At 40.8% G+C, this 26,987-nt stretch overlaps 2 protein-coding genes across 8 annotated transcripts in view; both read right to left on the bottom strand.

Moving 5' to 3' along the window:
- Window positions 1–11,664, bottom strand: part of syt7a (synaptotagmin VIIa) — a 114,672-nt gene extending 103,008 nt beyond the window's left edge. For all 5 annotated transcript variants that reach the window (XR_004502114.2, XR_013491616.1, XM_033635192.2 and 2 more), the window contains exon 1: window positions 11,427–11,664. Coding sequence is in view for 3 of the 5 variants with exons in the window: in XM_033635192.2 (XP_033491083.1) it covers window positions 11,427–11,460 (34 nt within the window). In the remaining 2 variants the exon portion in view is untranslated. The remainder of the gene's footprint in view (window positions 1–11,426) is intronic.
- A 3,439-nt stretch (window positions 11,665–15,103) lies between these two features.
- Window positions 15,104–26,987, bottom strand: part of slc25a22a (solute carrier family 25 member 22a) — a 21,968-nt gene continuing 10,084 nt past the window's right edge. For all 3 annotated transcript variants that reach the window (XM_033634958.2, XM_033634961.2, XM_033634960.2), the window contains exons 2-11: window positions 25,105–25,277; window positions 24,882–25,007; window positions 23,436–23,491; window positions 23,090–23,180; window positions 22,418–22,472; window positions 21,676–21,736; window positions 21,301–21,445; window positions 21,054–21,208; window positions 20,894–20,969; window positions 15,104–18,965 (exon numbers count right to left, since the gene is read on the bottom strand). In XM_033634958.2, the coding sequence (XP_033490849.1) occupies window positions 18,812–18,965; window positions 20,894–20,969; window positions 21,054–21,208; window positions 21,301–21,445; window positions 21,676–21,736; window positions 22,418–22,472; window positions 23,090–23,180; window positions 23,436–23,491; window positions 24,882–25,007; window positions 25,105–25,124 (939 nt within the window). In that variant the 5' untranslated portion in view covers window positions 25,125–25,277 and the 3' untranslated portion in view covers window positions 15,104–18,811. The remainder of the gene's footprint in view (window positions 18,966–20,893; window positions 20,970–21,053; window positions 21,209–21,300; window positions 21,446–21,675; window positions 21,737–22,417; window positions 22,473–23,089; window positions 23,181–23,435; window positions 23,492–24,881; window positions 25,008–25,104; window positions 25,278–26,987) is intronic.

Genomic DNA, 26,987 nt, shown 5'->3' with positions numbered 1-26,987 from the left:
TAGATCAAACGGTACAAGTAAGCAGCGCTAATAAAATCTGAACCAAGATTCTGTTACTGTGTTGCTTATTTTTCACTTCAAATGCTTTGTAAGAAACATATTTTAGTGTCAGAACATACAAGCTTGCATTTCGTTACCCATCAGCTGGAGCACTGAGTACATGCAGTGCACGTACAGCGCAGGGCATTCTAGTAGCTCTAAATTCAATATCTCTTGAGCAAATGCAAATGCTAGGGTCCTTCTTCTCTGTTTTTTCTGGTCACGTAACACCAATTTCAAAAGTATTTGCATCTTTGTACTGCCTAGTTTTACAATAAGACCATCTTTACAGTAGTGAAATAGTTCTTTAAGGGTCATTTGGAGCACGCACTGCAGGTCAGCTCCACAGGGTCTGTTTAAGATGAGAGCAATTACACTCTATAGCTGTCAGAATGCTTTGAACCCATTATTGCAGAAGCGATTACTCTTCATCTGTGTAAAATCATGGTGTGGAAAGATTAATTACTCTTTGGAATGGTAATGATGTCTGTCAACAGGATAATTTGCCAAGAATTCGCTGGGAGTCTTCAACCGAATGCGATTGTGTGACCACTGGAGGTTTAATGTGAGGATTAGTGGTGGTGAATGCATTTCAAGATGCCAGGGAGGGAAAAGGGACATTTTCTGTCTGAAAAAGTAAAACAAAATAACATCAATGGAGCATGAACACATCAAAAAAGAGACTTTGTTCGACAATGACAGTAAGAGCTGGGAGTGACCTCAGGGGGCCGACCGCGGGGTGAACTCTTGACCTCCTCTGCAAACAAAGTCATCATACGTTATCACGACTCCACACACCATTGCTCTGCAGAGATAATGTCACAGAGCACCCGAGCCACCTCAGATCTTTCACATCAGCACCTTGGTGCTTCGAAACACTATGGCAACTGTTCACAAGCGTAATCTCTCCTGGGTGTGAGATGCAAACAGGGCTAATATGTTTGAAGAGACAGCAGTGATCACATTTCCAAGTGACTCCTTGCATCCTGCTGGGATAACCGAATAAAGGATGTTCTCAGCAAACCACAATCCCGCTTTCAAAACACTTGATCCTAAGATGACAAGCACCGGGCTATCCATTATGCAATAGTCCCCCCTTTCTCCATCGCTAATCTAAACTAGAGCAAGTTCTCAGGATGGGATTAACAGTTTCTTTCTCGTCTCTTTGCTTTCAGAGGACAGAAAGGTGGTCGGATGTACCTCCAGCAGAGCTATTTACTTTTAACAGAATGCATCGTGGCACCTACTGAGAGTGGGAGCAGCAACAAGACAGCGAGGGTCATCGAGTGGCGAGGGGGGGGATGAAAGCAACAGAGAGAATAAAAGAAAGCAACTGCAAAGAGAACATGGATCAACACGACGGGACGGGATGGTTATGCAACATCATACATGGACACGTTACACACAGATGCGGTGTAATCATAAACATTACAAATGCACCACCGCTGCCTGAGTGTTAAAAGTAACACGTTTATTAAGCCATCCCTGTCACAAATGGAGAACTGAAGAGTATATTAAGTATAAGAAGAGTGTTGTGAGGCCATATTACAAGCTCTTTTCATCTCTCTTTCCCTCCTCTGCTTCCTTTCTTCATCCCTCCCCCATAAAATCCCTGATTCCAGACTAAACCAATCCTCTGTCACCAACCCTTCATTCTTTACTATGTAGGCCTCCCATCCCCACTGTTTTTCCCTTAACACACACACACACATAGACACATCCACACAGGGCCTCCTCTCCTCTGTGTGACCTTGACTGGCTAGCACTCCAGGGCTTGTTCTTTGCTTCTCCCTCTCCCTCTGTCTCTCTTGCTCTCTCCATCTTTTCACGCTCGCCTTCACTCTATTGTCTGCCTCTCTACCTCTTGCTTTCTATCACTCCCCCCCAACCCGCCGTCCGGCTGATTTTAACAGGCGCTGTCCTTTTTCCTCCTCCCTAAGACACAGAGGAGAAAGGGAGAAAGGGACAGAACATGGCTGAGAGAGGAGAAGTAAAAGACCTACCCTCCTCCACAATGATCCAGTCAGCTAAGAGCGAGTCCACCCTAAGAATAACTATCAACAAGTCTCATACATAGATCCGGTCTTATATCTTATAATGTGTCATATTCAAAAACAGGACTTTCATAATCAATTAAAAGGAGGTCAAATAGGTCAAATTAAATGACAAAATAATTGCGATATCCAGCTAGGGCTGCATCCGATCTAACAATTACATTCACTGTTGATTAAACTGTCCTTTATTTTCTCAGTTAAGTAATTGGTTGTTTGGTCTGTAAAATGTCAGAAAATGGTAAAACAAAATGTCAATAAGTGTTTCCCTAAGCCCAAGGGATCATCCTCAAATGTCTTGCTTTGTCCACAACCCAAAGTTATTCAATTTACTGTCACAGCAAAGTAAAGAAATCAGAAAATATTCACATTTATGAAGCTGAAATCTGAGAATTAAGACTTTTTTTTCTCCGTAAAAAAACAACAAAAAAACCTCAAAATCAATTAATTAAATAGTCAACAACAGGCTGATTAATCATTGCAGCTCTATAACCAGCATAACCTACATTACATAAGACTAACTTCACATTATGTAAGTGAGGTATTGCAACCATTCTGCAGGGCATTCAATAAAGAGTCATTTCTTTTTCCTATTCTTTACAAATGCAATTTTATTTCTTTGCGGCGTATTTTGCTCAACGATTCAAAGTGTGATTACGCTTTGCTCTAATCAGCTGATACTGCTTCCTGTTTCACCAGGGAGGATGATGAGCTCTCTCAGCGGAACAGTGAAACAGCAGGTCCAAATCCATGTTTCATTGCAGGTGCTCCTACAAAAGCATCTAATTGCCTCCATTGCAGCATTGTAGCCTGATCCCCTGACTCCCGTGATCCTCGAGATTTTCCCAATGGCTCGGCTCACAACATACATCTGTATAATAAATTGGAGTTGTTAACCGTTTGAATATCCATTCAAAGCTAAATAAAGTTGAGCTCAAGTGATGGAGTGATCTGTTAAATGTCAAACAGGCTAATTAAGCGCTCTCTACAATTATGCTATTCCCTTTGCCAATTTATGTACCTTACATATCTAAAGGTCTCCGCTGCAATTGTGTTCGACAATCTGATGCTCGCAGACTGAATCCACTGCGTTTAATTCAGGCGTTGCTGTGAAATATGACATTTTCATCTACTCTATAACTGATATCAACACAGCAAGCTGACAGGACCACAGAATAGCTTGCGGCGGCTTTATGCTTTAAACAATATTAGGAGAGAAAATAGAGGGCATCATGAATGAATATCTCCAGTCATCTTCCTTTTAAGTTTGATCACAGAAATATAGACTTGTTGAATGCCGCTGTTAAGCCCATAGCGATACCTTTTCTCCCAGCATCCGTCTCTTTTTCAATTCATTTTGCTCTAAGAGGCATGGACATTACAAGACTGCCACAGCAATCCCCCCAAATAATTTCCCATCCCACATTAGTAAAACAGCCATGAAGTAGAGGGACATCATCAATTTCTACAGGGCAATAATAACAAAGAGGTTAGGAACTCACAGTCTTCTGCTGACACTTATACTTCACACCATGTTAAAGACTCCCCGCAAATTCCTTCAGTTTCACATTTCATTTCCTGAGCAGTTAAAACCCTTTGATGCATACCGAGACACCATACAACACCAAGCCAGTACACCAAGACCTGCAAAAACCCAGGGCATAATGAAAGCCTTTTCATTTAGCCGTAAGTGATTACAGCAAATCAAACCTATACAAAAGCTGTGTCCACACCTTTGAAGAAGTGGTAACAAAGTCAGAGGCCCACAACTAGAGAGTTGATTACTTTATTTCAGTAAAAGCCTGCAGCCATGCTAATATGCTCCACCTGTCAATGGTAACATGCTGATGTTTACCATGTTGCCATCTTAGTTTAGCATATTAGTAGGGCTGCACCTGACTCAGAATTATACCAGTCAAACCACCTTCAGTTGTTCAATATTCAACTATTTGTTCTTTTTTTCCATACAGAGTGTGAAACTTTAAACAGGGTTCAGCAGGAGGTTAAGTGTGACAGTAACATTCGGGTAATTTCAAGATAATTATGCTAACGACGGACTGGAAATGTGCAACAACATTTTTGCCAGCACTAGATATCAAACAAAAGCCAGAGACTGTATCGTATTAAGTTGCTGTGATGCGGAATTCCCACTTCTAAGCAACAGGCAAAAGATAACGTTATTTTGGAGCCTTACAGCGCCTCCACCAGGCAGCCACCTCTGTGTCTGCAGCAGTCTGTACCAAAGAGCAGCGTGTAAGTGAAGAGTGCTCACTCTGCAGCTAAATCTGGGAACCAAAACGCCACCAGAAATAGCCTACACCGCACACTGACGACAGCTCGACTTGAAGCAACCTCAGTCTACTGAGGGGTCTTCAACTGATGATTTGAATCTCAGACTTTCAGGGGGCAGCCCTACATATTAGCATGCTAACATTTGCTAATCAGCAATTCACACACAGTACAGATTAGGCTAATGGAGATGTCATTAGTTTTGTGGGTATTTGGTCATAAACTTAAGTACTGGACAAGTTAACAGTTGGCCAGATTATGATGCTTGATTTAAACATTATAAGATTACTGAAATTATTCTAACTCATCCACTGGGGATCATAAATGGCTGTACAAATTTTCATCATAATCCATCTAATAGTCGTTGAGATAATTCAGTCTGGACCGACCAACATTGCCATCTCTGGAGTCACTGGCATGGCTAAATAAGAGCAGTTAGGTCAGAATTAGGTCAGTCAGTCTTAGAAAAACAGAGGAAATGTCCATACGCTATCTTATAAACATTTGTCTTTTGAAACATTCCTGGTATTCCTCCTACTTTGACCATATCAAACCTTTTAAGGTTGCAGATCTAGTACACAGATTAAGTCTACCTGAGGATGTCTCTTACTGCGGGCCTGGATGCCAGAGTCACGTCAGTTAGATTGGTTACCCCTGGCCAGAGATTTAGAGTCCAGCCCAAATCCCAGGCCAGCACCAACCTAAATCAATAGCGAACCTGACGTTTGACTTTATATCATATTCAAGAGGTAGATAGTGTGGGATGCCAGACAGAGTACAGGACCACACATCAAATAAATTTAGGGCAATTTGTCCCTGATGCACAAACTCTGTCTCCAGACATAGCATCACAAAAAGGAGGGAGATAACAAAATGTCGACACACGGTAGGATAATACCTCATGCACCAAAGCAAACAAGTGACACACTGTACAGATTTCTTCATTATTTTTGGATTTATAACATTATAACTGTACTGTTCTGCACTGGACTGAACTGGACTCTGCAATAAGACAACAGGGGAAAATGTCCTGAGGTGACATTGCTGCACCATGAGAGGCCATAAAGCGGTATTACTGATCCACCTCTTGTTGTCAGTTATACAGATCAGGGTGATTACATGCATAATACATGAAGTCAGTCAACCACAGGTTCCCTCTCAGAACACGTCTACCCAGACCTAACCTGTACCTGAACCTTTCTCCCTCAGTGCAATTGATCGATAAAGGCATCAGCTCCCGTCCAACAATCTATTACAGTCAGTTCATCAAAACAGTCATCAATAGATGAAACTGGAAAGCTCTTCATTTAGTGGTCCCCTGCTGTTTGACAAGCTGAAAACTGCACTGTGTTTCAGTTGGAAAGAAACCCTCCAGTTTCTGGCTTCAATTCCTGCTAAAGTGGGAATAGAAGTGAATCTGTGTGTCACAGACATTTCTCAAGTCGGGACGGTCTTCTACTTGTGCATGGGGTGATGATGCCGCCTGCCTGACAGATTTTTCACACTTGCTGGTGATAGTTAAAAAGGAGAAACACACACTATCATGTGTAATGCCCCATACAAACCCAATAAATAATTCACTGAGAAAAGAAAAATGTGGTCAGTTTGCATAATTATCATTAATTAAGGCAGAGTAGGTATTGTTGTAAGAAAATATTGCTTTATTTCTTCATTGTTTCAGTTATTTTTTAAGGCAAAAATGTCAAATATGTGCTGGATCCAGCTTCTTTGATGTGAGGATTTGTTGTTTTTCACTGTCCAATATGACAGTAGACTTATCTTTGGATTATGGACGGTTGTTCGGACAAAAAAAATAAAAATAAAAAATAAGTTTGGAGATCAAATGTTGGGCTGTGGGAATTTAAATGGTCTGTTTTACTTTCTTCAAGCATTTTAAACTATAAGCTATCAATCAATTAAGAAAATAGTGGGCATATTAATAGATAATTGCAATAATCTTTATTTCCAGCCAACAAAGATGTATCCTAATCATAAACCCCATAACCTACCACCTCTAAATATCTGTTAACTGTTGTACAGGCTTATGCATTTAAATAGTCACAGTTTCTATGTCTTTATTGTGTCTGTGATCTGAAATACTATTTATATGGCCTATTTCCTAAAGCTTCACTTTTTTTGCCCAAGGTGGGTGACTGCCACACCCATCACAAACAAGAAATTTGTTTCTGTTTGCCTATATTTAGTTTTGTGACTGTTTTGTTCAAATTCCTCATTTTTCTCCTCCTCCCCCTTCCCCCACCGGACTGTATTTGTAGGGCATAATCCCTCCATAGGACTCTGGGCCTTTCTCTCTTTTTCTCATGTCTGTGCTTTTTCTTTATGTGTGTCTTATTATGTTTTGTAAACTGCTGCCATTTTGGTCAGGCCTTGCTCGTAAGTGATCATTTGATCTCAAGCAATCTGCCTGGTAAAATAAAGGTTAAATAATAAAAAAAAAACACACACATTAATCCACTGAGTAAACATAATCTAAATAAATTCTTAAACTGCCCTCTACATTAAAGGATACAATGTTTTTTAAGGAATATTGTCAAAGAAATGCTGGCTGTGTGTGGGCTGAATGGTCTGAACATCTGCAGGTTGTCTGTTAATGGCCTACAATCAAACCCTGCAGGAGCCCACACTGCTGCATTTTGAACATCAGTAAGTAGTCTAAATAGTTGTTGAATGTTTTCCCGTGGGTATAAATAACGAGCCATTTAGCCGTCAGACTTAAGAAACGAAAGTAGGGTGCCACTTATCCCCAGAATTCACCCCTTTCTACTTTCTACAATTTACTTTTTTAGGTTCAGTATTGATTGGAGCCCCCTTCTAGTCTTATTTCAGATGTTTATTTGGCGGTAGCCGGCAGTTTGTGTGATTGTCAGGCTCACATATGATCAACCTGTTTGTCCTCACCCCCCTTTAATCCTCTGAGGCTATAATCGATATATCCCTGGTAGACCTTTCTCCATCTCCCTGGCACTCCACCTTGAGACGCGGTGTGAATTTAAAGGCCACAGCAGTGCGGCGAGGGAAACACCCGCCGGAAAGGAACACCCACTCACACAAATCAATTAAAGGCGTGCCAATCAAGCAGTGTCCTCCTCACTTAAAAGTGTAGCCCCGACACATTAGCAGTCAGCCTACTCATAACTTTACTATGATAATTGCAGTCCATTAATCCCTAGCAACAGCCTTTTGTCTTCACCTGAGCTGAACAACAGGTTTTCTGGTACAATTTATTTGCAGCATCTTGCCTTCAATAACTTCACCACCTCACGGTAATGCTCACACCCGATTCTCCAACCTCACCTACTGTAACACCTGCAACAAACCAACATGACCTCCTGGATCTGAAGTCCCACACACTAAACAATGTGTTATGTTGCGAACACTTCCCTTTGCATCTTCCTTTGACCTTCACAAAGAAAAGAGCTAGCCACACTCGCAGCTCTGTGAGGCTGTACCAAAGAGGCACAATGGTGCTTTGAGCTAAGTGACAACAACTAAAATTCAGACAGTAAATACAGAAATGAGTCCGTAAACCCGGAAATGAGTTAGCATTTTGCCACTCCCAATTCCCTTGTCTCAAAGTCAGTGGTTTTTTTAATGGGTTTTTGGTTAGATGCCTGGAATAAGGTTTGTGGTTAACACAAGCTTGAGAGACAACATACAATTTGTCAGTAAACACCATACTCATCAATTTTGAAGCTTTTAAGTGCTTTTAAAAAAAGTGGTTGCTTACAAGTGGCTAAATGAGACATCACAGCTTCATGTGACTGCGGTGTAAGTTTATAGTGTAATGTCAGCTTTTTACTTCTAGCAACTGCATTTAGCCTTTAAAAATCATAAAAGTGGTGTTCATTTGTGAAGATTATTTTGCCGAATAAAATGTGAAAGTATTATAAACCTTTGTTTGCCAAAGAGCTTATTTTCTACAATGTTATCTTATCAAAATCCCATGGAAAAGTCCCTTAGGGTTTTTGATGAGGGAACCAGGGTGACACTAGCTTCAGCGTCAGCCTACAGAGAAATGTCATCTCTGGAGCACTCTGTAATACTTGATAAGCATACTAGCATTATAATTGTATGCATGACAATGTCAGTAATGTCAGTAAGTCAGTTAGTTTAGTGTGCTAGTATTCGCTTCTTAGCATTAAACATAAAGGGACGGCTAAGGCTCGTAAAATGAGGCCCAAAAATGTTGTCTGGGGAATATAATGTCTGTAACATTACAAAATTCAATGACAGTCAATGTAATGGCTTCCTTGGTTAATAATATGGAAATTTAGATGTTAACTCACCTCCCTCAGCTGTGAATGGACTTGGCAAAGATGCATATCCTGTCTTGTCCCGGTAAAAAACAACGCCCCAAGCTAGCATCAATGGGTGCACAGCTAGCTAATGCTAATTAGTTACTTCCAAGAAAACCTTAGGGAGTGTAATTCTGTTTAAATTAGCATCAGAATGACTTTTAAAAGGGCGACCACTAAAAATTTTTTAAAAATAGAAGCTGACATCTATTATCCTGACTAAATCATGAGTAGTAGCAAATTAATTAGCCAGGCTATTGCTAGTTTGTGACAACTTGCAATCACTAACGTTATGATAATATGCAAAGCTAGCATCAACAGGTACATGGCTAGCTAATGCTAATTAGTTACTTTCAAGAAATGTATGGTTTGTAATTCTGTTGAAATTAGTCTTAGTATGATTTTTAAAAGAGTGCCAACTTCAAAAATAGTATAACTTAAGTTGGCATCTATAATATCCTGACCAAAATATAAGTAGTAGCAAATTCATTAGCTAGGCTGTTGCTAGCTGGTGACAACTCACAACCACTATGATATGCCAAGCTAACATCAACAGGTACACTGTTAGCTAATGCTAATGAGTTCCTTCTGAGAAAACTATGGTATGTATTTCTGTTGACTTAGTGTCAGTATAATGTAAAAAGGGTGACAATTAGAAAAATAATAAGTTCAGTTGGCTTCTATAATATCCTGACTGAAACTTGAGAAGAGGCAAATTAATTAGCTAGGCTATCACAAGCTTGTGACAACTCGCAACCACTGGTCCAACATGCAAAGCTAGCATCAACAGGTACACTGCTAGCTAATACTAATTGGATACTTCCAAGAAAATTATGGAATGTAATTCTGTTGACATTAGTGTCAGTAAGATTTTAAAAGGGTGACAACTAAAGAAAATATTGAGTTAAGCTGGCATCTATAATATCCTCACTGAAATATGAGTAAAGGGAAATTAATTAGTTGGGCTAACTTACTGCTAGCAACTGACAACCACTGTGATAATATGCAAAGATAGCTAAGATAGCTAATGCTCATTAGTTACAGCCAAGAAAATTACAGTATGCAATTCTGTTGAATTTAGTGTCAACGATTTTAACAGGGTGACAACTGAAAATAATAAGTTCAGTCGGCATCTATAATATCCTCACTGAAATGTAAGTAGTAGCAAATTATTTAGCTGGGCTACTGCTAGCTAGTGACAGCTCGCAACTTCTATCATGATATGCCAAGCTAGCATACACTGTCAGCTAATGCTAAATAGTGACTTCCAAGAAATATATAGTATGTAATTCTGTTGACATTAGTTTCAGTGTGATTTTTGAGGATGACAACTGAAATAAGTTAAGTTGGCATCTTTAATATCCTGAGTGAAACGAGAGTAGTAGGAAGCTAATTAGCTTGGCTACTGCTAGCTAGTGACAACGGTTACCAAGGCAACCAACAAGGTCATCTGTAGCCACAGCAGCCTGAAATAATGTTTGGTCAATCTGAGCCTGAGGAGACTTTTTATACTACATATTCGTTTAATTTCATTACTGGGACTTGTGTGTAGGTCAAACTAAAGTGACCTTACTGAGATTTTTTATTGAAAAGGACAAAAAGCCATTTAAAGAACTTTTTGGACGTTATTACACTGTATACATCATACTCTAAACATAGTAATGATTGCAGCTTCAGGGGTGGCTTCATCTGTATTTCTGTGAGCACATACAGGGGCTGCTGTCATTGCCAGCCACCATCCTCTTCCTACCCACGAATGCTGCTGCTGCTGCTGCTCGCACACCTCCCCGTACAGTATCATGTTGTTGTCCGTGTGTGGTGAGCTCACATTATCTCACATCACAGGGAAATGAACAAAAATGGCTCCTCCCACTCTGCCTTTTGCTCTCTTACACCCCCCTCCTCTCCTCTCCTGCCTCCCCTCCCTCCTCCCCGGTCCTCGGTAGCAGCAGGTGTTATTCTCCTATAACCTGAAGATTTAGGTGGTAATTAGCATTACCTCTTAGCCCCAGAGAGTTATTTGTGCTTCATGGTAACAGCAGGGGACACGAGTCGAGTGTGTTCCTGGGCACCCGATGAGAGAAGAAATCACGCCTCAAAAACACGTGGGAGAGATTACTCAAATATGCCTCCTTTGTACCCTCTTTACCCCTCTCGCTGCTGCACGGTTATCTCTCCCCGTTAAGCAATAAGCTGCATTTCGTGAGTATTTTTTTTTTTTGCAGGATGTCGGAAGCTGTGGAGCTCCATAAATAACCTATATACACTTGGGTTTCATTGTAGCTAGAGGCTTTGACCTTGTGTTTTGTTGCCCTTAAGTAGGTGTTGTAAATGTCAAAAATACTGGCAACACAAGGCAATGCACGCCGGCACAATTATGCATATGATAAAGTGCCTCTGTCTACAACAGGTTCACAATTAATCGTCCACGGTGCATTGGATTAAATGCAGGATTTGGGCAAATGATAAGCATCCTCCTAGGAGGCAATTAACTGCACTGATATTACATAATGACAGCCCACACTTTCCACTAACATCACCGGTGCATGCCACAGGATAAGGCTGTCTTTACAAAAATGACATATATATACGTGGTGGTGATGTGACAGTACATCCCCACCTTTTCATGTCAGGCAGTCACCTCAAAGAGAAACAGCGGGTCAGAAATGAAACACCTTGAAACTGTCAGGATGCTCTTCGCAAAGAGTGGCAATTCTTGACAGGATCTTACCTTTGCTATTGTCCTCTTCCCTGTTCAGATACATGGCTGTTACTTCACTCCGAGGCAAATACGATGGCGTTGTCTCAATTATTTGTTGGTACTCCTCTGGCGTGTATCGTGAACTCCGCCGATGTGGTTTGTAGTAGTAGCTGTTTATTGTTTTGTTGCTCCTCAACAGCCTCTCCTCTCCTCCTAGTGGATAGGTGGGCTAACCAGTTTGAGACTCTCACTATCTCCCTCCCTCTCCTCTCCCTCTTTCTCTCTCCCAGCCTCCGTCTCTCTCTGTCTCTCCCTCCCTCTGTCTCAAATAACCACTGGTTCGCTGTGGCTCAGAGGACAAAATGGGAAAAAGTGACTTTTTGCAGCTGCTGTTAGGAAGTCTGTTTGCTCTGCTGCCACGTGCCATTGTTGATTCTGTTTGTGCATTCATGTGAGATTCAGGCAGGGCTTGCACCCGGGTTGCATGGTTTAATTGGGAATCTCATTAGTGGTGAGAGAAGTATCCAGATATTTGTAATGAAGTAAAAGTACCAAAGTAGTCAATTACATGCAAAATTATACTTAACTACAACATCGATCCTCTTAAAGTAAAATAACTCATTATATATAGTCTTTTTTTTTTTTTTTATTCATTTACGTAATTCTAACGTCCCCAAGATTTCACAAAAATGGCATAAAATTCAACCACAGAGCCTTACAACTGCCATAAAATATACTGTAATATTTTATTGGTTTATTACCACTGATTCATTAGCATTTTAATGTTGCACCTGGTCAATGTGGAGCTAATTTTAGCTGCCTTGTATGCTGTAATTGTAATTAATTTCCAGCTATTATTCAATTGATTAGTCATTTATTGAGCAAGAGTGCCAACAGTTGACTAGTTCCAGCTTCTCCACTGTGAGGATTTGTTTTTTCTCACTTTATTTAATTATAAAATGAACATGTTTCTCAGATAAAATAATACATTTGAAGGCACAACCTTGAGTTCTGGGAAATAGGGATGTTACTTTTGTGTGACAATTCGTCAACGTGATAATTGCAGCCCTAAAAGCATAAAGTAACTGGCAGCTGTCAATTAAATGTGGCACAAAATATTCAATATTATAAAGAGAATAACTGGGAATACTCATGTAAGTGCACATATTTCACAACTGTATATGTGCAGTACTTGAGTAAACATATTGAGACACTTTCCATGACCATATTTCTTAACCACAGTGACAAATGAGTCATTAGAGCTACAACATCCTTTGTCAGTTAACACTGCTATAAGGAGAGAAGAAGACAAACCCATCTGGCCCTGTCACTTCAACCATGCCCCACCTGCTGCACACCCATATCCTTATCCATTATACAAATGGCTCTCAGATGGCCCTGTATTCACGACACTTGCCTGTTCGAATTTATTGACCACATTATTAGGCACAGGCCAGAGATTAAGAGCTGTCGAGGAGTAATTGTGTGTGTCCTCTGCCGGGTTTATGATGCAAGGTGATGTGGCTGCTATGCAAATACTCCCCGAATCAGATGCAGAAATGGGATGTGGATTATTTTAACATTCAGTATTCAGGCTGTCTTACATCACACATAGGCCGCAATGTAAGTGCTGGAGGAACAATTTGTCCGTGACCTTGACTTAGTCCTAGAAAAACCCACTCTGGAGGCAATTTAAAACAATTTCTTCAATTACTTTTCCTTTCTGTTCACAGAGCAAATTTCCAATTTGTGATGGAACTTCTTGTTACATGCAGCTGGCAGACGGAGACGTGGGACATTATGAAATAAATGGGATAAGCCATGACAGTTATTAAAAGTACAGCACGGGGCCAGCATCACCGCTGTGCCATTTAGTGGGAGTGGTTGAAACAGAAGTTGTGTAATTACTCCACGATATTAAAAATGGAAATTATTGCAGTATGTGCTCATCAGCCAATAACCTCTGACCTGAAATCTTTACAGTGCGGTCTGTAATGTTTTTTTATTGTACTTCGCAGCCTTTCAGCGGCTCTCAAGTAATAAATATGCAGGTTCTCCTTACGAGGCTGCAAAATAGAAAGCTAATATTCCATTCAATCATGTGGCTCACTGATATCACAGATTACAATTCAATAGGATATGAGTAGAGCCGTTCTGTGGATGCAAATGCTCCGAGCAATACCACAACTAACAGTTTGCCTGCGTTTTGTCAATAAAGCTGGGAAGGTCATTTGCTCAAAGCATCCTGCAGTGATTTCCATTTGATTATATTTTGTTTTGCACTGCGCTCTGTGCTATTTGCTCACTATTGAGAATCTTTTGCCATTTGTTAGGGAGAATTCTCTGCAGACTAATTTGACCACAGTCTGTTCCCAGATTTTCCCCCTCCTGTGCTCCCAGCATCATTGTGCCTGTCACTGATGCGTCTGTCTCCACTGGTATCTATAAATACCCCCCTTCTCTCCCCTTCAAAAACCTGATTCCCATTGATTTAGTGACCTATATACACATCAACACCATCCCCTCCCTTCCTCCGGCTCTCTGCTCCTTCTATCGACGGCCCTTTACTGTCTCCACCTCTTCATTTCCCCCTTTCCCTCCATCGTGCTCCCCCTTTAACTTAGACTACCCTCTCCTCCACCTTCTCTCCTCTTGCTAGAAAGCCTAAAGACTATTAATAGTTCATGGTGGAGACTCAAGTCATGACACATGAAAGGGATTTGAATGAGCATAAGAACAGTGGCTGGTGCTCATTTCTATTTTTCAAAGTGTTGTCATTGTGGTAAACTGAGCCCTCGGCTAATCTCTCCTGTGTGTGTAAACACTGGAGTAGATATTCTGATGAAAGGAGTCTCTCAAAGAGGCACAAAATTCAATATGAAATCTGACTCTGGCTGAAATAAGACCTGGATACAAGAAAGACAGCAGTGTGTATGTGTGCGCGTGTGTGCGAGTGTGTGTGCAGGGTCATACGAAGGTACTAAGATTTAATTATGCTGCAAAATGGCATCCTGGAAAGTAATGCTATAAACAGCAGTGTTGAATACACAGCAAGCAGCAGGGGATTAATAATGAATAACCCTGTCATAACATCAGTTCTGCTCAAACATGCAGGAATAATATGGGATTTATAAACCTCAAACATCCAGTGAAATCCACATTTCCATATTCCCATCATGCAACTTATAGACACACAGAAACACCTTGTTTATCAGGTGAAACCACACAGGTCGCCGAAGCACATCTGTGCACAAGCAGCATCACAGCTGCACAAGATAGAAACTACCATGACTGAGAATAAGATAGCCTGACAGAGAGTGAGATTGAAGTGCGTGATTTACTGCCACACCGCCCAAGCTAAGCATACACCTGTAGTACATAGCAGTGCTCACGCTCTCCCCCCCACTCCCACCACACAGCGGCACTGACAGCTCTTCTGCGACCCCACACTGACACCTGGTGGCTCCACGAGGCAGCAAATCATCACAACTACACAAGTCTCAGCTGCTCTAGTGCCCCGAGGAGCCACAACATCATCCTCGTGTTCTTCAAAACATTGCACTGCTGTTTGTTTTTTCACAGCACTATTACAGACAAAAACAGCAGTGTCTGTTCTTTTGCGTTCTGTCAGATGACTGCCGGACCTTGAAAGCAGACACGGTGATAAAAACAGCGTATAACCCCACAGCACAAACTACATCAGGCGATTTAGGGACAGTCAGTTTATTGAACAGCAAATTGTGACAGGGAACACAATTTTTTTTTCAATTGCATTGTCAACAATGTCTAGGACAACTGTGTCATTCACCACACATATTCATAAACACCCTCTTCGTCACAGAGAGACTTTGTAGATGGACAGTAGGGTGAGGGTCCTCGTTTTAAAGTGCTATAATGCACAATTCCTCTTGGAGGAAGACAACAGAGGCTGTGAACAGACCCCAGAAGGCCTCCAAGGTCCCCGCTTGCATCATACATTGTGTTGTGTTTCTTTTTTTTAAAGAGTGTGTGTCTGTGTGTGGCTTCTACTTATTGCATATCAGTGAGCTGGTTCATGAATATTTTTTCAGTGAATGTGTAAAGGACAAATCTTTAGATTAAAATGTAATAAACTCTTCACTATAATTATAATACATCTCATAATATCTAAGATACATTCTTATATCTGATTCATTTAATATGTAGGCGATATACATTTTGTGGATTAACTGCAGATGGGTGACATAGTGGACACCATCATACGAGTCTCTTATAGCGACCTGTCGTCTCAGCCCTATGGATCAAGTTTTACAGACATAGATAAACTTTCTCACAAGACAAAAAAGTTAATCTCAATCGACACCTCCGCTGAAATAAACCAGACCTCAATCCGTGTCTGCAAAAGCAGCACATTGTTTTTCAAGGACTTTGTCTGAGTGTATTCAAAGTGGGTCGCGTGGTCTCTTGTGCCTAATAATCCTTTGTGCTTTCTTTGATTGTATACACTCTAAGTCATACATTTGGTGTCTTTTAGAGCTCCTCTGCATTTACCTGCACCTGTGGGTGCTGAGGGCAGAGGAGTGTGACAGATAGAAGGAAAGAGGGGAGAGAGCGCGGGTCTGACAATCAAAGAGAAAAATACCGCAGTGTCACACTAACAACTACACATCAACTACAGCACTACACGGTCAGACACGCACACACATACATAACCAAATGCACAATGTGTGAAAATTCACAGCTGAGTAAAACAAAATGACTTGCACAACATTTTTTTCAAGATTCAACCAAAGAACAGATTAAAAAAAAATCTTAAAACAAGGGAGGTGTGAGGGTGGGGGAGGGGAGGCTCAAAAATCATAACAATAATCTCAACAACACAAAAATAGGCATTATAATCACATTAACAGCATAAATGAGATGAACTGGCAATCGGAATGTTGGAAAACTACGACAGTAATTCATAAAGACAAGCTCACACGAGTCGACAGGTCTTTTTTTTTTTTTTTCGCCGTTCCCTTGTGGCTCAGCTGTCATCTGACAACATGGCTGGAGGTGCCAGTCCATGTCTAGCAGCTCTGTTGTCCCTCCCTGACCTATGGCTTTCAGTTAAGACATTGATAACGCTGAGATTTGCTTGCTAGCATGTGATTCAGTCGGCACAGCCTTGGTCGTTGGTGCCATCGATGTCATATTGCAGCTACCTCATGAAAGAAGCACCATTCAAAAGGACAGATGTCAGATTTACAGTCTGATGTCAACAGGTCCCTATCGGCCTTGTCCAGGCTGTATTTCACTTCCAGAACTGTTTAAGTAGTGCCAGAGGTCATTCACGTAAAACTAAAGACATGTCTGCGTTTGGTCCTAGTTGATAAAACTGTAGGAAACAGGACAATAGGCCGATCCAACTTAACGGCACCTCCCGAAAAGCCATCCTAGATCTACACCAGTGTTCCTCTTTGCATACAGTAAAAAACCCTCATCAATATGCTGCATTTAAGTTGAAATGATGCATTAAAACACATTCCTTCATTTGATATGTCCACACCATCATAACATAAAAATCACAATATGGATTGAGGGGTGGGGGGGGCTGGAGAGGTAGGTGTGCAAATAAGCCATCATGTACAAAACAAACAATAAATCCTAAAACATAAAGTTCATATCATCTGCTTCTGTACAATATAGTTAAGGTGGACACTTTGACACAGAAAAAACAACACATACAAATATATAGTGCTATACTGCCGATAGAAAGGAATATTGATAAATAGACCTCACTCCCACAAATGATAACACACACTGAAAAGTTGCATCGCGTATCTACAGTGCAACAGCACAACTGATGAGCTGCTTGAACGGTGGGAGCGAGGGAGGAATGTGATTGGATAATACACGTCAAAGTCACCTTGATCTCCGGCGAGATAAACCAATGGCAGGGCTTCAGTGTTGTGTGATGCATAAACGAGATACAGCGGGGCTGCTTTTTCCGGAGCAGCTTAAAGCAAACGAAACCTCTAAAGCAAATGAGATGAGTTTGGTAAAAATCATAGAACACTGAAAACAAATTGGTTTCTGATAAAGAAATGTTTATCATTAGCTCTTTGGGTCCTGCCACTGAATTCAAGTTCGGACAAAGAATTTAAAACTGAGTGCGAACTCATCTGTAAACAATAATAATTATGTCTGGATCTACTGGGGTTGAGCTACTCTAGCCGAGGTCTCACTGGCTCCACAACAGATGAGTGCACTCAGGAGGCCTCAGCATGTGATTTGTCTGCGTAATTACTAAATATCTACTGATAATCTGCCCCTCTATTAAAATTACTTTCAACCCATTTGATGTTCGCAGCTTTCATCTGAGCCCACAATGAATCACACAGAGCAGGAAAGCGCCGCCGCTCTGCTCTCTGTGGACTGAAATGTTTTAAAGCGTGCAGCACTTTTGGCCACAATCCAATCAGTGATGTCACAGCAGGTGTTTTCCATCATTCCTCTGAGGCAAAACCCCTGCTGTGACATCACTGATTGGGGGCGTGACCACAAGTACAACATGCTTGATAGTTTCTACCCACAGAAAGAAGCACAGAGGCAGTTTAAAAGAACGTGTTGGTGTAGTTTGGTAGTGCATAATGCCCAAATGTGGTACGCCGTCTCATGAGATATCTTTTTCATGGAGGCAAAACATTGTGGTAATACTGAATATCAGCTGGAACCTGATCTACTTAAAGCCAAGGCAATCAAAGTCTGCTCGGAGCTGAATGGCTGAGTTCATTACAACCTCTTACAGGAAGGGATGTGGCTTCTCAGGAAAGATCATAGGGGGTGTGCCGCTAACACATCAACACATTCCCTGTGTCTTTGTCTGAAACAGAGGCATATTGTTTCTCTGATTCTAAATATACTATCTTTTAAGACATAAGGTCTGAGGGAATTCTTTGATTAGCATTTTTTAGTAAATGCTCTATTCATCTAATGGTCTCATATCTTTATAAGTAAAGTAGGTGCATTTAATTTAGCTAGTTATGGTGTCTCATTTTCAATAGATCTGTCACTCAGAGACTAACGCTAGGTAGTGGAGGGCGTGCAGAACTGCAGCAACCAAGGGCAGTACATCTACTCTGAGGATTTGACAATCTTATTTAAAACAATGCAATAAAATGCTGTAATTAAAAAGCAACGTTCATTTAAAACTTCAACTGATATTTGTGGCTTCATTTCCAGAGAGCTAGCTCAGCGTGCCTACTGGATTTGTGTGTGCCACCACAGGCAGCTTGGCAAAGGAAAAAGGCTCCCTCCTAAACTACTTCAACATTCAACACAAGAAATTTAAAACATGTACTAATCGGTCATGCTGTGACCCATCAGAATGAGATGAATCCCCACGCAGTTGGTGTGATGCGTAATGGGAGGGAAAGGCAGAAAGGAGGTGCTTCTTAGTTGTCTCTTTTAGGCAAGAAGCTGAGGATAAATTCACCAACACCCAGGAAGTAGACCACCTGGGCAATGCCGAAGAGAGGGGCAATGACCAGGGCTCGACAGTAAGCTCCCTTCAGGAAGGCGGATGGACCCTCATTACGCATGATTTTCCTAGAGAGCAAATAAAAGCTTGTTATTTTATTTATTGGGATCCTCAATAGCTGTAGCTATTCTTTCTGGGTTCCACAACAAAGATAATATTCTGTACATGATAGTAGATAATTATAAAAAACATCCCACCACAACAACAACAACAACACAAGACCTATCTCTAGTCCATGGAAACTGAAAATAAGGTCTTCTAAAGAGATACAAAATTAAAGATGTCACAATATTGAGCTGTAGTTATTGAGCAGACCATGCCCGATCATACATCAAAGTCAAAATAGTGCCTACAAAAAGCATCATGGTGCTCCAAAAATATCATAGTACTTTCATCATTCAACAGCATTATCATCATGATCGTAACATACATTAATATCAAATAATAAAACATATGATTTAACCATTGATACCCACTGTAGTTTATACTAGGGGCGGGAGAAAAATCCATACAGCATAGTATCAAGATATTTTTGTGTGGCAATATCATATTATCACACAGTGCCAAATATCAATATTTTTATTATATAAATTATTCATATTACAGCCTACTAAAATAATAAAATCATTTGCCACTAGATACATTTTGCTGCAGCAAAAAACTTGGCTGAGATGAGATGAAGAGACTGAAAACAGATGACAGAGTTTTCCTTTGGGGAGATAATTCACAGTTGAAAAAAGGCAATAAACCACAATATATTTTATCGCAATACTCGGTGTATCGCAACATATTAAAAATTGCAATGATACTGTATGGTGGATCATCTAGTGACTCCCATCCCTAGTATATACTATGTAAGCCCCCTTAGATTGTGTATTAAACTATATAAAATCACATACTTAATAGCTAAATATCATTAAATGAGGAGCACTTTTAAGCCAAAAGATCTTGTTTTAATGATATTTTAAAGCGATATTTACTTTTTTCCTGAATACTAGGCTCAAGGCAGAGAGTCGCATGTAATCATGCCTCTGTACATTGTTCTTCAATATACTGGTTTTCACTTTGGGTAGTGTTTATTTACCTCCAGTAGCACACGTGGTTTCATAGTTATATACATCTGAGCTCAAACATAGCTGTTTATATAAAACTATATATTTATTGAATAACTAAGTAAGTAAGTACGTTAAGCAGGATAAACAGTTATGAATTGTATTTACATTACTTCTGTGTGAGCATCAAAGAGAACAACATGCTGCTTTTTAACTGGGTCATAGAAGCGCTGGACCACACCACTGAGCAACACTCCAGATGAGATCAAACTACTGCCTTAATGAGCCGTCCTATTACATTTTGTGTTGAAATATTTAGAACATCTCCTTATAACTGAAAGACCTCTCCCCGTCTTAGTTACCAAATTATCACTATGCTTAGATCAAGATAATTTACTATCTAATGTTATACCTACAAGTTTGGTCTCTTGAACTTGTGCAACTGTAACATCTTTTACATACAACTTTAACTTAGGCTCTTTTCGTAACAAATGATTTGTCTCAGATACAATGCATTTTGTTTTGGAGACATTAAGAACTAGTTTGTCATTTTAATAAACTTGGACTTGACTTATTTGTTAACCATGTAACTACTGACTACAGTTCCTTATTCAAGACAACTGCAGGTGCACCTGTGTACTGTTAAATCATCAGCATACATGGTGACTTGTGCCTTTTTAAGGGTTGATGGTAATTTATTTGTAAAAACAGCATTTAAAAATGGACCTAGACAGTTATTAAAAGTGAAACATACAGGTAAGGTGTTTATCTCTATATTTTGTAATTTGAGTGGCAGTTGTATTTGTTGGTTCTGCTGTCATTGTTAGTTTTTTGGTGTAAAGTGTTTTGACACACTTGTGTGATGATGTACTTCTAATCCATGTTAACTTGACTACACACACAGCATCACACATCCTGCAGCAATAAAGACATAATGAGGTCACCTGATGCAGTCAGTCACTCCGCTGTACGTGTCTTCTGTGCTTCCCCGGTTCAGCGACTGCAGTCTAGTCTTTATCACTGCAACACACAGAGCTCAGGTGAATATGTAACATCAACTAACGGTGCACACGTTTCGACAACGCTCACAGTCACATCGCTCACCATCGACGGGGTTGACAGCGACAGCCGCTGTGCTCCCGGCGACACAGCCTGATATGAACGACACGTAGAACGGAGCAGGCCCATCTATGTCTCTTTTGCCCAGGTTGTTCAGGTTGGCAAATAGGGGGAAATAGATGATGGAGAATGGGACATCCCTACAAAAAGAGAGACATCAGAGAGACAATCACAGTAAGTCATGTGAAGTTCACTGCAGTGTTGGTTAAAAGAGTTGCCAGATCTGTTTTACCTGAGCAATGTGGCACCAAGGCCCTTGTACAGCCCAGCAATGCCCTTTTCCCTAAATAATTCTCTGGTGAGCTGCATGGCTGTTGGGGACTTGGTCTCCACAGTACCTGCTGCCACCGTCTCTGGCATCAGCTTCCTCTGAGCCGCTGTGGAGCATAAGAAAAACATTAACAATTAAAACTTCATATATAGCTAGTTATTAGAATCATGCAGAACAGGTATGTGGGCAGACATTTTGAATTCATAACAGTAAGAAGAAACCAGAATTAAGCTGCTGTAATCTCAGATATGACCACATGAGGTCACTGTTTCTCCAGTTTACCCCCTACACTGCATTCTTTACTAAAAACTCCATCTGGATTTCATTTCCTCTCACCAAGTCGTCCAGCATCTTGAAGCTGGATTTTCAGCATCTCCATAGGAGTTGTGACAATAACCTGCGACAAAATGAAACAAAGGTATTAGGATCAGTGTCAACATATGCACGCTGTGAGGAAGGATTGATTCGTGCAGGCAAAACGTGTGTCCAGTGTAAATCCACTGGCATGCATGAGCTACGTGTCATCTCTTGTTTTCCTCTGTAATCCACACACAGTAGTAACTAGTTAACTGGATTAAGGGTGAGATAGCCATGTTCTCAGCCTCAATCTTAATCCAAGGTCTGCTACACTTAATCTAATCACGTTCCCCGGGTTTGAAGCCTTTGCCCTCATTGACAAGAGGCATTTCCCTCTGACTCACTCACTCTGTGCACATGGCCAAGCACTCTCGCAACGTCTTATCTGATCACTCACATCTAGCTGCCAGTGTATCGCCTGCTAACGGGACAACATTTCAGTGATTAGAAATCATTAATGAAAAAGAAAAAAAAAAAAGAAAAAGAAATCATTAATGAAAGCGAAACATTACAGGTCACATTCCCATCACAGATAACAGAGACAAACGGCGAGCATGCTTCTGCAACCACTAACTCCTCTCATTTGGAAGTGATTGTGGTTAATTCTAGCTGCAGGCAGTGACCAGTGGTGTGTGTGTGAGCTGACACTGGCGTTACTAAAGGCAGCGGCTCCAGATGGAGAACAGGAGGATGCAATTAAAGCAGCACCTCACTCACTCACCTGGCATGTACCTGCCCCGCACCCAGCCAGCATCTCTTTGAACAGAGTTAGTTTTCTGGAAGAGAGGAGAAGACGATGAAAAGCAGGATCACATTAGAGCAGGCACCAGACTGACAGTGTGAGTCAGATAACTTTATTGCTGCAGTCCTCAAAAAAAACAGGAGTTGTCACCATCTGTGCTGGTGATGATAATGTTCATCTTCTATATCAACATGTCAAGAGCAAGGGCGGATTAATAATTCACAAGGTGAGCGGCAGGGCCAGACAAGTCAATCATTCATCAGCTCGCATGTGTGTCACCATAGAGAGGCAGATTGATGCTCCAGAAACCTTCGGGTTTATCATGGGGGACAATGGGTGGGTGATGGATTTCAGCAACACCAGACGATGGCTACTAATCTTTGGTATGCGATACCATCGTGTGCTAATTTCACTGGGTAACGTGATACGAGTAATTCTGTATTTTTAAACCAGGCAGTTCACGAACCGCTGTGAAATGCCCGGTGCCTCGGAGGAGACGACAGAACGGTGCAGGATTAACTAGAGCCTTGGTGGGAAAACAGACAGCTAATGTGTCAGGTTACATGTTAGTAAACACGCCAGTTAATCACAGTGTGAATGAGGGGGGAGTGGGTGTGTGTCAGTCAGCCTGTCAGCACTTTCATGCCTCACCCATCCTTGGAGAGGTGATGCCTGAAGAAGTCGTTGGCAGCCAATTTGATGGCTTTCTCTGGTGTGACTAGTGTTAAGTTCACCGCCGCTCCTGGGAGGATAAAAAGGACAGGGAGCAAGACAGACAGAAGAAGTAAGGAAGCAAAGAAGAAGAAGAAAAAGCAGACAAGGGAGAGAGAGAATGAGGGATAATTGCCTGTAGCAGTGAGATCCTTGTATTTGAGCTCTGCAGCCTCTCTCTGAAGTTGAAAGTAATCACAGGCCTATGCTAACTAATAGCTTTGATGCTCTCATTATCTACACTTAAACGAGCTCAGACATAAATTACAGAACTCTAAAAACTTACCTCGGTACATCCCAAAATACCCCTCTGACCGGATGGTCTTAATAAGGCAATCTGACCTGAAACACAAAACAGTTGTGGTATGTTAATTACCTAAAGCCCCTTTTCCACCCAGCAGTACGGTACAGTTCAGTTCAGTGTGCCTTTTTTTTCAAAGTGAAAAGTAGTGGATGGTACCAATGAACTGTTCTGTATTGTCCCCATTTTTGGGACCCATTCTATTGGGGTACCTAGCAGATCTGTTACTAAAAGGTGGAGCTAAAACACTGCAGTCCGTTCATTGGTCAACAGCGAATCATCACTTTTGTTCAACAAAGGATTTGTTATCTCGAAATGTCAGCGCACAACAGCGTTTCTTGGTTGGTCAACGAGGTGCAGAAATTCCTCTCTGTTATGGGAGAGGCGGAATTACAGCGGGAACTGGACAGAGCCGTTAAGTTTCCACCGGATGGCTGAACAATGTTGGGCAAAATGTAAAAAACTCAAAAGTGATTATAGAAGAATAAAGGACCACAACAGCCGGAGTGGCGCAAACAGAAAGAGCTGGCGGTGGTTTGACACCATGGACGCCATCTGTGGACAAGCAAGCGACAGGCAAGCGAGCATTGGAAGAGAGGGGGGCACTGAGAGTCAGGGCCCAGGTGTCCAGAAATAATCTGATCAGATTTCAGCTATTGGATTGGATCAAGTCTTGAAAAAAGGTTGTTCGAAAGAAAAAAGGGGATTCTGGAATTGAATTTGATCGTGTATTCTAGTCTTGATTTTGATCTGGATCAAACCTTTAGTATGTGTTGTTCAAAACTTTTTAGTAGGATTGGGATACTTTGGATTAAAAAAATCTGGATTATTCTGGTTGCAGCAGAAGGGCAGATTCAGGGTGGATTTCAGGAACAAAATGTAATAAAACTTGCAAATTGGTCACATATATATACATTTATTTAGATTTTGCACTTGATTTGTTGAACAGTTACTGTGATAAAATAGATTGAGTAGACTTTATGCTATCTATAAAATACTTTTTGTTTGATATTGACAGCTATTTGGGGCAGTATTTTATGTGAACAACATTCTTTTTTATTTTTATCCTACTGTACCAAAAGGCTTAAAGTTAGAATCTCAATGATCTCTGCTTCATTCTCTTTGGCAGCACCTATGGCAATAAGCGGTAATTGCAGTGTGTTTGTTGGCAGACTGCCTGCATTGTGATATGAAGTCCCTTTTAGAGCACTATCTGGATTTTGTAATCTTTGAAAAAACGGCACAAAAGTAGGATGGATTATCTGAGGATTTCCAAATGTAGATCATTCTGGTCTAGATTACTTTTTTCAACTGGGCCCTGATGACAAGTTTAGTGATGCTGCTGATCAGTTCTGACTATAACCAAGCAATATGTTCATAAGTTAATATGTCAAATACAGTCAAATATAGTCAAATACAGAAATGTCTTACATGCTGGTGTAAAGGCGAGATCCATTTTGCTGGTTTTGCAAGCGAGTCTTGGCCAGGTCAATGGGAAACACACAGGTCACTCCAATTAGGCCAGCGATCCCCCCATTGATCAATTTGGCAGGCAAACTGGACAAGAGACAGAAATAGGAAATATGAGAGGTCAATAGACGAAAATAAGGCCACAGTGCGGCTGTATTTGTAGTCGTTCCACATTCCGCCTTACCTGATCTGCTTGTCAGCCATTTATCTGAAGCCCTGGCTGGTCAAAGTGTCAATCTGTCTGTCAGCCTGTTACGCGGTGGTTGTTCTTGTCTTCTGTTGTTTGTTACAGTAGTCTGATTGTGCTTTGTTCGCTCGTCTTGCTTGCAGTTGCTGTTAGATCAATGTAGGGGATATCTGTAATGAAAGAGGAGAGGTCAAATTAAACAGTCTCATGATGTGGCTGTTGACAACAAGTTCCATAAACAAAGGATCAGTACATTTCAAAAGCTATTTAAAGCAATGTTGCCACAAACACTACAACATAGACTTGCTTTTAGTGATCACCTAAAACATGAGTCTTAAACAGGGGGTGCATGACCCCTAGGGGGTCATCAGAGTTACTGCAGGGGGGCTGCCAAATTATTGTTTGATTATTTTTTCCCCTAAAAATAAAAATATGGCCGTATATACACATTAACATGAATCCAACATATTAACAAAGATCCATTGGCTTATTAGATAATAATAGAAAAACATCTGTTACCCATGATTTTTTGTCAAATGAATCCATGATGTATAAATATGTGAATCTGTCGATGGTTATTTTAATAGCTTAGCATTGTATGCACCATATAAAAATATGTTTTTATGTGGCACATTAGGCCGCCCTACATATAATTGTATACCCAGTTAATGCAACTCAATATTTACATATGTACTCGGGGGGCCCGGCTCTGTCTGTCTTTCAGCTAAGGGGTCCTTGATCTAAAAAACGTCTAAGACCCCTGACCTAAAATACACAATATCTAAAAATCAATATTCTGAAACTATGGTGAAAGACAGGCAGTCACCCACTTTGAAACCCACAATGTGCCAAGGAAAGGCCTCCACGTTCACAGAAACTGTGTGTCTGAGTGTGTGTCTCAGTAACATGAATTAAGCTGGTTAGATATAAAAATGTGTCTTTTACTATCCATTTCAGTGCTCCTCATGAACACAGCATTTGTTTCTCACAAAAAACGGTCTCACACGCTAGCTTGGTGTTTCACTATGTTTGTGGAAAAGAGGTTTTGCAAGAAGTAAATGTCAGACTCCCCAGTGAGGTTTGGGGCTGTGTTGCAGTATGAAGAACATTCTGACTGTTTTACTCAGTACACTGTAGAACAAACTTGAAAAGAGATACTTCTCTTTACTCAATATCAAGTCCAGGAATCCTGAACAGAAACTGATGGCTCCCCGGTGTGCTGTGGACTAGGGATGGGGCGCTATACGATTTTATTGTAGCTCAAGATAAAAGATATTTCATAGCTCTGGCAGTTACCAGCTATGCTCCTCCAGGTGTTTTCTTTTTAATGTACACTGACTTTTGAAAGATCTGAGGAAAACTGCATTTTCCTACAAGGCAACTTGGGCATGGAAGACTCTGCAAAAAGATCCAAAATGAGAAACTTTTATATCTACTGATAAATTTAAGAGCGTCATAAAGAATGTGGTGATCATGATAATGATAAAGATACAGATAATGGTCATGAGTACAACAAGACAGATAGTACAATACATAACACAGAAGATCCAGTAACACACACTTTCACGAGTATCATGGACAATTAGTGGTCACTGCTGGTTAAGATAAGCGATAGCAGGCGGGACAATGGACGATCTGTAACGCTTAGTGCTACATTTGGGGAGGCAAAACCTCCACCCTGATCGCGGCAGGATGGATTGCCTGGCTTTTTAAGATTGTTTTTCACTGAAGAGGATGTTCAGTAAAAAGATGCTTCCTCTCAGTGATGCAATAAAAATATGTCTCTTAACAAAATGTAAGGTAACATGATTCCAATCTATTTTAGGGTTATTTAAGACTTTTAAGCGCATTTTGATGATTATCTGCATAATATCCTGAAT

The sequence above is a fragment of the Epinephelus lanceolatus genome, chromosome 5 (assembly GCF_041903045.1).
Source record: "Epinephelus lanceolatus isolate andai-2023 chromosome 5, ASM4190304v1, whole genome shotgun sequence".
Classification (NCBI taxonomy): domain Eukaryota; kingdom Metazoa; phylum Chordata; class Actinopteri; order Perciformes; family Serranidae; genus Epinephelus; species Epinephelus lanceolatus.
The sequence above is the reverse complement of the archived record's forward strand: the minus strand, read 5'-3'. Positions and strand labels throughout refer to the sequence as shown.